Source organism: Callorhinus ursinus, unplaced genomic scaffold (assembly GCF_003265705.2).
Source record: "Callorhinus ursinus isolate GAN/ISIS: 27379988/994484 unplaced genomic scaffold, GSC_fseal_2.0 scaffold45, whole genome shotgun sequence".
Classification (NCBI taxonomy): Eukaryota; Metazoa; Chordata; class Mammalia; order Carnivora; family Otariidae; genus Callorhinus; species Callorhinus ursinus.
Genome location: NW_027397107.1, coordinates 6,710,650 through 6,723,065, shown reverse-complemented (window position 1 = coordinate 6,723,065; position 12,416 = coordinate 6,710,650). Strand labels below are relative to the sequence as shown.

Here is a 12,416-nt window from a genome sequence, read left to right as displayed (position 1 = left end):
AGGGAGGGTAAGGGAAAGGTGGGGGGAAGGAAGGGGCCCACAGATCCCCTCCCTCCCCACTTCGGAAAGAGCCTCAGTAGCCGCAGGCACCTGCCAACTGGCACCACTACTGGGCCTAAGAACGCTTGTCTCTGTCTCTCCGCTGGGACTGCCTCTCCCAGCCAGCATCCCCTGCTGCTCTGACCAGCCCATCACTGTCCCGAGGGTCACTGCACCAGTAAAGCCCAGCCCAGGCTTGTCACCCTCATGAAGGACAGCCCAGGCCACTCCAGCGTGGGCCCATCAGGAATGTCCTTCCCAGGAGAGCCGGCTGCCTTTCTGCCCTCTCTAGCTTCCCTGCCACCAGCCCCCAGCGCCATCCAGGCTGTCCCAATGGGCCAGTTCTGGAGAGCCTTGGCGGTCGTGGGAAGGAACCCAGAGTCTTTCTTTGCTTTGCATGGGGTGCTAATTTTGATCGCAAGCAGAGCTTCCCAAATTCCCCGGGCATGTGGATGACACCCCTCCTCCCATCTGCACCCATCACCCCTCTTGACACTCCAGGCTCTGCCGCCTCTGCCCCCACCCCCACCCAAGTTCAAAGCTTCCCCCAAGCTGGAGATAAGACCTGCCGACGTGTTCATTCTGAGGCTGGGAGAGTCCCCTGCTTTCTCACCCGCACAGGCTCCCTTTCCTCCTTCTCGCCCCTGGGCCCAGGGCCTATTAAAGAGCAAGTATTTGTGTACCCATTCTTGGCTCACCAAAGACACGGCCAGTCAGAGCTGCCACTGAGCGGGGACAGCCAGGGCCTCCCCGGAAACAGATGCCCACCACCCACCCCCACCCCCCCCCACACACACACAACAGGTTTGTGGAAATAGTAAAAAGGGCTCACAAGGCCCTTATGGACCCCGCTTTGGGAAGCACTGCTCTGAGGGTCAAAGTCTAATGCCTGCTCTTCCCATCACAACTTGAATTTTTGTAAAGGATTGCTTGCATGGGCAATGCTTAACTCCTAGGAAAGATGCCCTGGGAGGGGGGGGGGGACGTTTCACAGCAGGGCACGAGCCAGGACGCTTTGGAGCAGGAGTTTGGAGCCTAGGAGCCGCGTGGATTCCCTGGGGATGCACGACAGGAGCGGTGAGAGAGGTCCTCACCCTGCCGGCCCTGTCCTTCACAGGCGACGTCTTCTATGCGACATCTCCGGAGAAGTTCACCTTCCAGGAGGCGGCCGACGAGTGCCGGCGGCTGGGCGCACGGCTGGCCACCACGGGCCAGCTCTACCTGGCCTGGCAGGGCGGCATGGACGTGTGCAGTGCTGGCTGGCTGGCTGACCGCAGCGTGCGCTACCCCATCTCCAAGGCCCGGCCCAACTGCGGGGGCAACCTCCTGGGCGTGCGGACCGTCTACCTGCACGCCAACCAGACGGGCTACCCGGACCCCTCATCCCGCTACGACGCCATCTGCTACACAGGTGGGGCTGGGGAGGGGTCGTGCCATGGAAATGGGGTCTCAGAGGAGGGGAGCTGGGAATGGGCATTGGTTTCTGCCCCTTCAAGGGGCCACAGGGTACCCAAACCCCATGTCTCAGCAGCCCCTGTTTTCACTAGCTCCTAGAACAGCTAAGGGAGAAGCACCGTAAACGACAGGATCCAGGTTGGTGGGCACAAAACCATGCCCCCCGCCAGGCGGGCGCCGTTACCCACGCTCTTGAATCCAGTGTCCTTAAAAGAAGGCCTACATGGTTATTAAAAAGAGTGGGAGGGGGGAACAGTTTTGACCCACAATTCATTTTGAAAACTTGGACTAAAACTTTTTTTTTTTTTAAGATTTTATGTATTTATTTGACAGAGAGAGCACAAATAGGTAGAGCGGCAGGCAGAGGGAGAGGGAGAAGCAGGCTCTCCACTGAGCAGGGAGCCAGACATGGGGCTTGATCCCAGGACCCCAGGATCATGACCTGAGCCGAAGGCAGCCGCTTAACCAACTGAGCCACCCAGGCGCCCCTAGACTAAAACTTTTCAAAATAAGATTTTTATCTCATATTTTACAGTCTGGGTTAGCATTACAATTACATGCTAGTTCTTAGAGGAAAAAGAACATGGACAGTATGGAGCGGCATCCCTGTTATGACAAAACTGGGAACAGCACAGTGGCCTAGCTCCTTCCCGTTTGGCTTTCACGGGCTGACTTTACACGAAGAGGGGCATTTTTTTTGCAAAAGTAGTGAGGACTTCCCCCAAAGCCTCCCTTAACCTTTCAATATCCTAATCAGCGTTTTTGAAGTGGTAGCACGCCTGTGGGTTTCCTCTTTCCTCAGTGATTGACTGGCTTGTTCCTGCCAGACTCTCGTTGGCTTGCGACGGAGGCAGGCAGTGGTCTTTGGTCACTTTCATCCATGGCATGGGCTCCCACATCTTTGGCAAGATTTCTCAGTTCCACTTTGTAACTGACTTACATTGTCCTGCTGGCTGGTTGGAACCTCAGGTAGCTAGAAGATGGGTGAGGAGGTAGCAGGCACAGCTCAGGAAGGGATGCTGGAGCCGGACCAGTTATACAAGTGATGAGCCCCTCGGCCAATATCTCGTGGAATGATGCCTTGGCATTCTGGCAAAAGGAGACAGAAGCCTCCTAAAATGAGTATTCACAGAGTTGAGGCTGCCAGGCACACCGCAGGTGCTTTCCTCCCCTGGCAGGGGAAGGAGGAGGATCCGATGCTCGTCTCCCTCAGGCCAGCCCCAGGTTGAGCCACTAAAGCCCATCTTCCTCCCCGCCCCAGGTGAAGACTTTGTGGACATCCCAGAAGACTTCTTTGGGGTGGGCGGCGAGGAGGACATCACCATCCAGACAGTGACCTGGCCTGACATGGAGCTGCCCCTGCCCCGAAACGTCACCGAGGGTGAAGCCCGAGGCCACGTGATCCTCACTGTGAAACCCATCTTTGGCGTCTCCCCTACTGTCCCGGAGCCCGAGGAGCCCTTCACGTTTGCCCCGGAGCCCGAAGAGCCCTTCACGTTCGCCCCCGATGGAGGGACCTCTGCCTTCCCTGAGGCTGAGAACAGGACTGGAGAGGCCACCGAGCCCTGGAGTGTTCCCGCCACGCCCGGCCCAGCCTTCACCGCCTTCACCAGTGAGGACCATGTCGTGCAGGTGACCGCAGTCCCAGGCGCAGCCGAAGTTTCGGGGCGACCACGATTGCCAGGGGGTAAGTGCCCGCCCCTCAGGGGGCTGCATGGGGGCTGGGGGACAGGTGGAAAGAACTTGGCCTAAGGATCTATACCTTCAACTTAGCCTGAGACCTGGGCGAAGCCTTCCTTCTCTCAGACTCGGTTCCCATTGCTTGTAAAACAAGGGGGTAGGCCAGAGAGTGACCCCCACACTCTTTTGCCACAAAGCGTTTCCTTCAAATGAAGTCAGAGGTGGAAACCGGAGTATGTGTCAAGCAGGTAAAGATACCACATGGGTCTAGGTGAAGCAGGACCAAGAACTGGGGTTCTTTTGTCCAGGGCCACCCCCTCCCCCATGGGAGGGGGGCCATGGTGCCATGAGGCACCGCCACAGAACAGTCGCTTGAAAACCACTGTACGAGGTGACCCTGGGGCTCCTCACGGAGCTGACCTTCTGGGACGGGGGTCAGCAGACCAAGCTCCAGCGGCCACATCAGCTTGCCACCTGTTTCTCTATGGCCCACACCCTAAGGATCGCTTTACAGTTTTAGATAGTTGGGGGACAAAGTCGGACTAAGAATAATCTTTTGTAACATATAATGAAAATGACATAAGATTCAAGATTCAATGTCCACGAATAGAGTTGGACTAGAACAAAGCCACAGCTACTCGTCAGTGTGCTGTCCGTGGCCCGGATCCATGGCCCTTTCCGGGCTACAGCCGCAGAGTTGAGTAGTTGTGACAGAAACCATGGAGCCCACGAAGACTAAACTGTATCCTTTCGGTCCCTTTCCAGAAAATGCTTGCCAGCCCCTCTGCTAGGATGGGAGTGTTCCAGATGCTTTAATAAAAGTCTGGAGGCTGGGGATGTTATAGAGCTCAGCTGGTCCCCAAACTCCAATGCAAGAACAGGAAGGACATTCTGGGGTGGCTTTTGTAAAGGCCTCGCTGGTGTCCCCTCCTGGGGGAAGAGCAGATGGACACTGCCATCCACCATCACACCCAGGATGCCACCAAGTGGGATTTCAGCCTGAATTGCCCAGATGAATACAATCTGTTGGGAAGGAGAAATTGTTTCCAAGTTTTCGGGTAACCCCCCTGATGGCTGGGTCCCAGGGTTAGCCCAGGACTGGAAAGAGTCCCGCTGGCTCTGTGTGGGAAGGCGCCAAGGGACAGATGAGCATCGGCCACAGGACAGGACAAGGGACGTGGGATGGTATCAGACCAGGGATTTGCAGCTGTGACATAACCTGGCCAATGACCCCTGGAAGTGTCAGAAACAGAGACCAATGTGTACGCAGCAGACTACACCGGGAGAGGTGGAGTCAGTGGGCAGCTCAAGGGCAGGGCTCTGCCCCTTTGAGAACCTGGCAAAAGCCACGAGGCCACTCCCCAGAATGTGCCCGGTGCACACCCACAAAAACTCGGGCCAGCACTTTCAGGGCAGGCACCCACCCATTGGGCCCTGGGCCAGGTAGAAGAAATGCCAGTGATTGTTCGATATATTCCTTAGCCTTTTCTGTATTTTCCAAATGTTCTTTGATGAATGCTTATTCTTTTTATAATGAGGAAAACGCATTTGTTTTGAAGAGGAAAGGGACAAAGGAGCAGCCTAGGAGTGAGGAGCCAAAGGGGAGGGTTGGGGACACCCAGGGCGAAAGAGTCCTCCAAGGCTCTCTCAGGGAGATGGATTTCAGGAGCAGCTTGAACAAGCAGAGGGAACCAACTCAGTTAAGAACAGGATCAGAAGTAGGAAAGGAAGGAGGGGATGAAGGGGAGTCATTCCTGAAGGAGCCAGGGCTCCCTCCCTGCCCTCAAAGCCGAAGAACCAGGCCCCATGGGCCCCGGCATTGAGGTATCCAGTCCATGCCCTGAGCCTACGTTGTCTCTCCCTCTCTTCCTCTCCTCCCCACGCAGGGGTTGTGTTCCACTACCGGCCTGGCTCCGCCCGCTACTCACTGACCTTTGAGGAGGCTCAGCAGGCCTGCCTGAACACTGGGGCTGTCATGGCCTCTCCGGAACAGCTCCAGGCCGCCTATGAAGCAGGCTATGAGCAATGTGATGCTGGTTGGCTGCAGGACCAGACCGTCAGGTGAAGGACAAGCCCCCCCAGCTCCCCCCCAGCCCAAAGCAGACCATGAGAAGTCGGGCTTGGGGAGCAGAACCTGTCACAGCACCCAGCAGAATGGGCACCTGCTACACTGTGCAGTAATTAATTAATTAATGACTCCATGGCTCCTCCCTTAATTTCTCCCCCAGAACCAAGGCATATTCTGAGCGGGTGGGGAAGGACCCCAGGTGATATTAAGTCCTTGGTCATTTACCCCCAAGGGACAGAGAGGGAGAATCTCCCCTCCAGCTTGATTCAGTGCCCTTCCATATAACGGGCTCTCTTCTGAAGCCAGGGATTCCCCCAGCAGCCTCCAGACCCTTCCCCCAGCCACACAGGGACATTGCTGCATGAGGAGCTCCCTCCTGGTTTGCATCCCACCAGACAACTGAAGACGCGCCCCTGCCCGAGTCCCCAAGAGACCAGCCAGCCCCTCCCTGGGCCCTGCATCCCCCAGCCTCTGGAACAGGCCTTCATGTGCCCCTCCTGCCCTCCCTTGCAGATACCCCATCGTGAGCCCACGGACCCCGTGTGTGGGTGACAAAGACAGCAGCCCGGGGGTCAGGACCTACGGTGTGCGGCCACCATCAGAAACCTATGATGTCTACTGCTACGTGGACAGGCTCGAGGGTACGGCCCACGTTCTCGCATTTTGGGCCCCAGCCAGGCAGGGGGCTAATGGGGAGACACAAAGTGGAGGGGGAATTATCATCCACCTGGTTCAGTTCCTGTTTAAGAAAGGCTGGCCCAGACCCTCTCTCAGATCAAGCTCCTTCTCTCCCTCCTGTGTGGTTCATGTGGGTTTCCCCAGCACTGCAGGCTAGCACTAGTTCCTTAAAAAAGCAGTGATTTCTGCTGATAAATGAGTCTTTACTTATTACAAATAAATGTCATCTATGCCATCTGCCTCGTGGAGAGACCTGATGCCCAGGAACAAATCAAACACTCTGAGAAATCCTGCAGTAGAAAACCTCTTTAACTCTGCTTAACCAAGCAGCGCAAGCTTACTTAACCACAGACCTTTTCTTTTGTTTCATTTCAGTTCTTTTCATTTCAATTATAATCACCAAATTACTATTCCACTGAACCCAATTTTGGAAATGCTGATGTTCTGGAAAGATTTCGGCATACCCACTCACTTGTTTTGGGACGTGGGGCAAGTTACTTAAACTCTCTGGGCCTTAGTTTCCTCATCTATAAAATAGGGGCTGACTGTGCTCATATGAGAGCCTTTGGTGAGCGTTAAATGAAACATGTGTGACAAGTGCCTGGTACAAGTACGTATTCAGTAGGGGCGCCTGGGTGGCTCAGTCGTTAAGCATCTGCCTTCGGCTCAGGTCATGGTCCCAGCGTCCTGGGATCGAGCCCCGCATCGGGCTCCCTGCTCCGCGGGAAGCCTGCTTCTCCCTCTCCCACTCCCCCTGCTTGTGTTCCCTCTCTCGCTGTCTCTCTGTCAAATAAAGAAATAAAATCTTAAAAAAAAAAAAAAAGTAGGTATTCAGTAAATGTGAACTTCCTTCCCCCAGATCAGACAGGCACCTGGGTACCGTTCTGCGTCTAGGGACCCGAACCCCAAGAGTGGCTCCAGGACCCGCCCCTCCCCCAATGAGTTCCCAGGGGTGGGGGTGGGGGTGGGGGGCTCGGCATCCAGGAGCTCCATGCTTGAGTGCTGCGGTGGAGCGGGGAGCACAGGGGGTCGGGGGGGTGCCAAGTGTGACCGGATAATCTAGAGAAGACGGAAGGAGGGAAGGTTGTTCCCACATAGAAGGACCGACTGGTCTCAGTTCAGTTGCCCTATCCCCCCCACCCCCTGTCCTGGGTGAGCAGAAGCTGCTCCGGCTGTGGGCATGAGGGTCACACGTGTCACCTGATTCTGCCGCAGGAGAGGTGTTCTTCGTCACACGTCTGGAGCAGTTCACCTTCCAGGAAGCCCTGGCATTCTGTGAATCTCACAACGCCACCCTGGCCTCCACGGGCCAGCTCTACGCCGCCTGGAGTCAAGGCCTGGACAAGTGCTATGCTGGCTGGCTGGCCGACGGCAGCCTCCGTTACCCCATCGTCACCCCAAGGCCCTCCTGCGGCGGAGACAAGCCAGGCGTGAGAACCGTCTACCTCTATCCCAACCAGACTGGCCTCCCCGACCCGCTGTCCCGGCATCACGCCTTCTGCTTCCGAGGTACGCCTTTTCGCCTCTCCTCCAGCCTCCCTTCTGCCTGGCGCGCCACTCCTCTGGGTTCACCCCTTCTGGCCCCCGTCCTCTATACCCATCCATCACAGCAAGGAGGAAAAATTCAGCCCCTCTGGGGCAGGGTCAGCTCTGGGGCTATCATGACCTTAGGCGTTGACCCCAAGGCAAGCACATCCTTCCAAAGTTCCCCCAGAGACCAGCAGAGAGGTGAGTGAGAGCTGGGGCTCTAAATCAGGCAGACCTGAATTTTAATTATAGCTCTGCTGCTTAGTGGCTGTGTAACCCGGGGCAAGTCACCTAACCTCTCTGTTCCTCTGCTTGTCTATAAAATAGTGATACAATCATTCCTGCCTCAAAGAGTCGCTGTGCAGATAAACTGGGATAGTGCATACAAAACACTTGGCGATGTGCCTGGGACATAGTAAATTCTCAGTAAATGTCAGCCTTATTATTATAAATAACACACGCATACACATATATATACTATTTTAATTTGTACACCCTTGCCAAATTTTCTTCCGCTTATAAATATGTCTGTGACGTGTTGAGTCAAAGTATTCTTTTACTCTTCACTAAGCACCAGAAATTCATGGTTTTAATTGACCCACGCTGAGGACCCACTGCCGCATCAATCAGTCCTCATTACCTGCGGGAGTTCTGAGAGTGATGTCATCACACAGCCCAGGGGGTGTGGCTAGGGCGTGGCCAAGGCCATGCTGGGCTCTGCCCAGATGAGACCCCCGGGGTCTCGATCTACTGCAATGTAGATTGTAGTCACAGCTTGGGCCATGTTTTATATCTGATGCATCAAGACTGAGTGTCTTTGTAACTTCCTGTGAATGTATCATTATTTCAAAACAAAGTTAACAAAAAATAAAACCTGAGCTTTCGCCAGCTTCTCAGATTTCCGGGGTCACCTTTGAAAACCCAGTTCAAAGGAAGCTCAGCCCCACTGTGCAGCCTCAAGAAAGTCAAACTCCTCCCAGAGGATGTGTTGAGGCTCCTGTGTTGGTACCCCTCTCCCTGCTCTGGGCTGCAGAAGCCAAACCAGTTAGCCTCCCAGTACATTCTTAGCCTTGCATGCCCACTGGCCCCCACCCTCCATGAACTCGGTCTTTTCTGTAACTGCAAAGAGATTTGGCCTCCTTCCCGACCGAGCCCACTGCTGGTTTCCCCTAAACCAAAACAGTTACCCCCATCAATAAATCCCACCTTCGGCCTCCAGTGCCAGGACGATCGTGGATTTTAAACAGCAGCCTCCTATTTTTGACCCAGACATACTTGGAACCTAATCTGTCCCCAAGAGAGGCGGCGTCATGCCGTCGTCGAGAGCAGAGTAGTCTGGCACCAGATACTTGCCTTCGAAGATGAGATCTGCCATTTATAAGCCAGTGGCCCTGGGCAAGTCATTTAACTCTGTGCCTTAGGTTTCCTACCTGTAAATGAGATCATAGTATCTATCTCATAAGGCTGTTGGGGGGAAAATGATTTTATATACATAACACCTTTAAACAAAGCCTGGCACGTATAATACATTCTGCAGAAGGGATGCCCCAGGCCCCCCTGAAACAATGGGGGTGCTGATGGTCTGTGCATATCAATATTGTGTAAGTGAGGCAATCAGCTCTCACAGAAGAAGACAAGAGCCATCCTCCTGGGCTTGGCGGGGGGTGCGGGCGGAGGTCGAGGTCCAGCAAGGTTTTTGCACCAGCCTGGCCCCCCTCAAAATCCCCTAGTCCCCCTGGAGAAGGGCCAGCCTGGGATGGGTGGCTGGCAGGAAGGAACACTCACCACGCACCTCTCTTTAGGTGTCTCAGCAGCGCCCTCTCCAGGAGAAGAAGAGGGTGGCACGCCCACCCCCTCTGTCGTGGAGGACTGGATCGCTACCCAGGTGGGGCCTGGTGTGGCTGCTGTCCCCGGGCGGGAGGAGACCACCACAATCCCGGACTTCACCATTGAGCCAGAAAACCAGACGGAATGGGAACCAGCCTACAGCCCAGCGGGCACTTCCGCACCGCCAGGTCTGTATGGCCAGGGCTCTGGGGTGTATCCTGAAGTCGCAGGTGTCTGTCTGCCTAGGCCCTGGCCCAGCGGTGGTTCGCTCCCCGGGACCTGTGCTCTGTTTCCCCGGCCCGGACACTAGCTGGATATGCTGCCGGGGGGCAACGTCAGCCACCTCAAGTGGCCTCTAGGACAACTGCCAAGGCAAAGAAGGGGCAGCCTTGATCATAAAATACACCTCTCTCTCCCTCTCTCTCTCTCCACCCCCCAACTCACTGTTCCCTTCTTTTTATTTCTCCCACCTACACACTGCGCTGCCCATCACTGAGCCGATCAGAGGGCTCTCAGTCTGTCCTCCTGCATTTACACCTCTACCCTCTAACCTTTTACAAACTGTCTTGTAGGCAGATCTCCAATAGTGGGGAAAGGACCTAGAGGGGTCATTGGAAGTGTGACTGTGACCTGTCCCCTTGCCTTGCTTCTCCTTCTGTGTCCCTCTTCTGAGCCAGGCAGCCCCAGCCAGCACCTCCTGAGCCCCATCTGTCCTGATCAAATCAGATGGAACTTGATGGGATAAAAGCTTCTGTCCCCTAACCGTGTTGGAAAAAGTGTTTTGTGGCCATAAGGTTTGGGATAGGCTGGCTTACAGAAAGATTAACAGCTTTCCTCACTGCAGACCTTCTCAGTGCCTTGGATATGCTAGTAAGTGCTATAATGCAGAGGGGTTGATGTATTCAAAGTGTCCCAAATGAATCTGACCAAAAAAAAAAAAATTTTTTTTTTCCCCCGTAGAGCATTCGTATATGGCCCAGTTTGGGTAAGGCTGAATTAAAGCAATGCCCAGTAATGTGTGTGTGCTTAGTAATCAGCTTGCCGGAGGACAGGTTCATTTGAAGAAATGAGTATATCAGAGCTTCGCACTACTTCATGTAGTCACTCATTCAGTGCACTGTTCCCAAGCAGTTTAGTCATGCCAGGCTGGGTGCTGGAAATGCCAAGTCTGGCCTCCCTCCATGCTGGAAGGTGAGGGTGTATCGGCAGAGCAGGTGGGATTCTGGCCCAGAGACCTCACCCAGCAGCCATACCTGCCTGTGACCCTTTCCTCACCCTTCACCAGGACAAGAATAATCAAGTCCTGTTTGGCCTGAGTGTGTGGCTTGGCACAGGATTCTGGCAGCAACCAGTGGGAGTTTCCATGGGAAGGGAGTCTAATGGGCCCCTAGAAATATTTTCCATACTTCAGTTCCCTACTACTTTGGCCATATCAGGAATCATCTGTACTGTTGTTAACTCTATGTCTTTTTCTTTAAATTGACTTGCTTTTAAAAAGAAACCTAAATTTATTTAAAAGAGAAACATTTTATCATGATTGTTAGTGGCCACCCCAGAGTGTTTCTGGTATATATATGTACACACACACACACACACACACACACACACCCCTAACACCCTCTTGTAAGCCACCACTACTATCCTGAACCCCCCACCCACCTCCACGATTCTCCTGTAAGCCAGAGTAGGCTGTGAGCCTGCCAAGTGGGACTAGCACCTGCTTGGCTCAGGTCCTCTACCTGAGAAATAAGCCCAAAAAAGAACATGCAAGGTCCAATCCCAGCTAGATGTTTTTTGTTTTGGTTTATTTTGTTTTTTAAGATTTATTTATTTATTTATTTCAGAGAGAGTGCGTGCGTGCACAGGCAAGTGGGGGTGAGGGGCAGAGGGAGAGAAGAATCTTTTTTTTTTAAAAGATTTTATTTATTTAGGGAGCCTGGGTGGCTCAGTTGGTTGGGCGACTGCCTTCGGCTCAGGTCATGATCCTGGAGTCCCGGGATCGAGTCCCGCATCGGGCTCCCTGCTCCGCAGGGAGTCTGCCTCTCCCTCTGACCCTCTTCCCTCTCGTGCTCTCTATCTCTCATTCTCTCTCTCTCAAATAAATAAAAAAATCTTTAAAAAAAATAAATAAAATAAAATAAACAATAAATATTAAAAAATAAAATAAAAATTGAAAAAAAAAAGACGACATGCTGCCCCCACTCTAGAGTCCCTAGAGGGACTGGGGTGGGGTCTGAGAATCTGCTTTTCTATCAGGCTCCCAGGTAATGCTGGTGTTGCCAGTCCAGGGACCACACTTTGCAAATCATGGGTTTAGATAAATGAGATGATTGTGTGGAGGTACTTGAGAGGTGACCTCCATTACTTTCCATGGTAGCCAGGCCCCTACTTACCTGGGCTGTGTGGATGGCGCCCCCTGGAGTCTCAAAGAGCACAGTTTCCTGGCCCCTTCCCTCCTTCCTTCCCCAGACACTGTGCAAGGTTCCATTAGAAAACGTGGGAGCATACCTCTGAAGAAAAGTTTTACTGTGGAAGGAATGGGTGAGCCTCAAATAGAGCAGAGTTACTAAAGTAAATCCACACTTCATCTTCTTCCTTTCCTCCAGGGATCCCTCCAACATGGCCTCCCACCAGCGCAGCAACAGAGGAGAGCACAGAAGGCCCTTCTGGAACGGAAGTGCCCTCAGCCTCAGAGGGGCTGTCCCCCTCGGAAGAGCCATCCCCCTCAGAGGAACTGCTCCCCTGGGAGGAGCTGTCCACACTTTTACCTCCAGTGCCCAGTGGGACTGAGCTGCCAGGCTCTGGGGAGGCATCCGGTGTACCTGAAGTCAGTGGTGACTTCACAGGCAGTGGAGAAGTTTCAGGACATCTGGACTTCAGTGGGCAACCCTCAGGGGAAAGTGCAAGTGGACTGCCCTCTGAAGATCTTGACTCCAGTGGGCTCATGTCTGCTGTGGGCTCAGGCCTGCCTGTGGGAAGTGGATTGCCCTCAGGGGATGAAGATAAAATTACATGGTCCAGCATTCCTAAAGTTGGAGGTGAGGGCCTAGAGACCTCTGCCTCTGGAGTAGGGGACCTCAGCGGGCTGCCTTCTGGAGAAGGTCCAGAAGCCTCTGCCTCTGGAGTAGGGGACCTCAGCGGG

At 54.0% G+C, this 12,416-nt stretch overlaps 1 protein-coding gene across 1 annotated transcript in view; it reads left to right on the top strand.

Annotated features, from left to right (window-relative positions):
• ACAN (aggrecan) overlaps positions 1-12,416 on the top strand; it is a 62,262-nt gene that overhangs the window by 32,756 nt on the left and 17,090 nt on the right. The window contains 7 exon segments of the mRNA XM_073882267.1: positions 1,157-1,450; positions 2,756-3,181; positions 5,061-5,235; positions 5,756-5,883; positions 7,136-7,429; positions 9,250-9,462; positions 11,881-12,416. The exon segment at positions 11,881-12,416 is cut by the window's right edge and continues 4 nt beyond it. Coding sequence (XP_073738368.1) covers positions 1,157-1,450; positions 2,756-3,181; positions 5,061-5,235; positions 5,756-5,883; positions 7,136-7,429; positions 9,250-9,462; positions 11,881-12,416 — 2,066 coding nt within the window.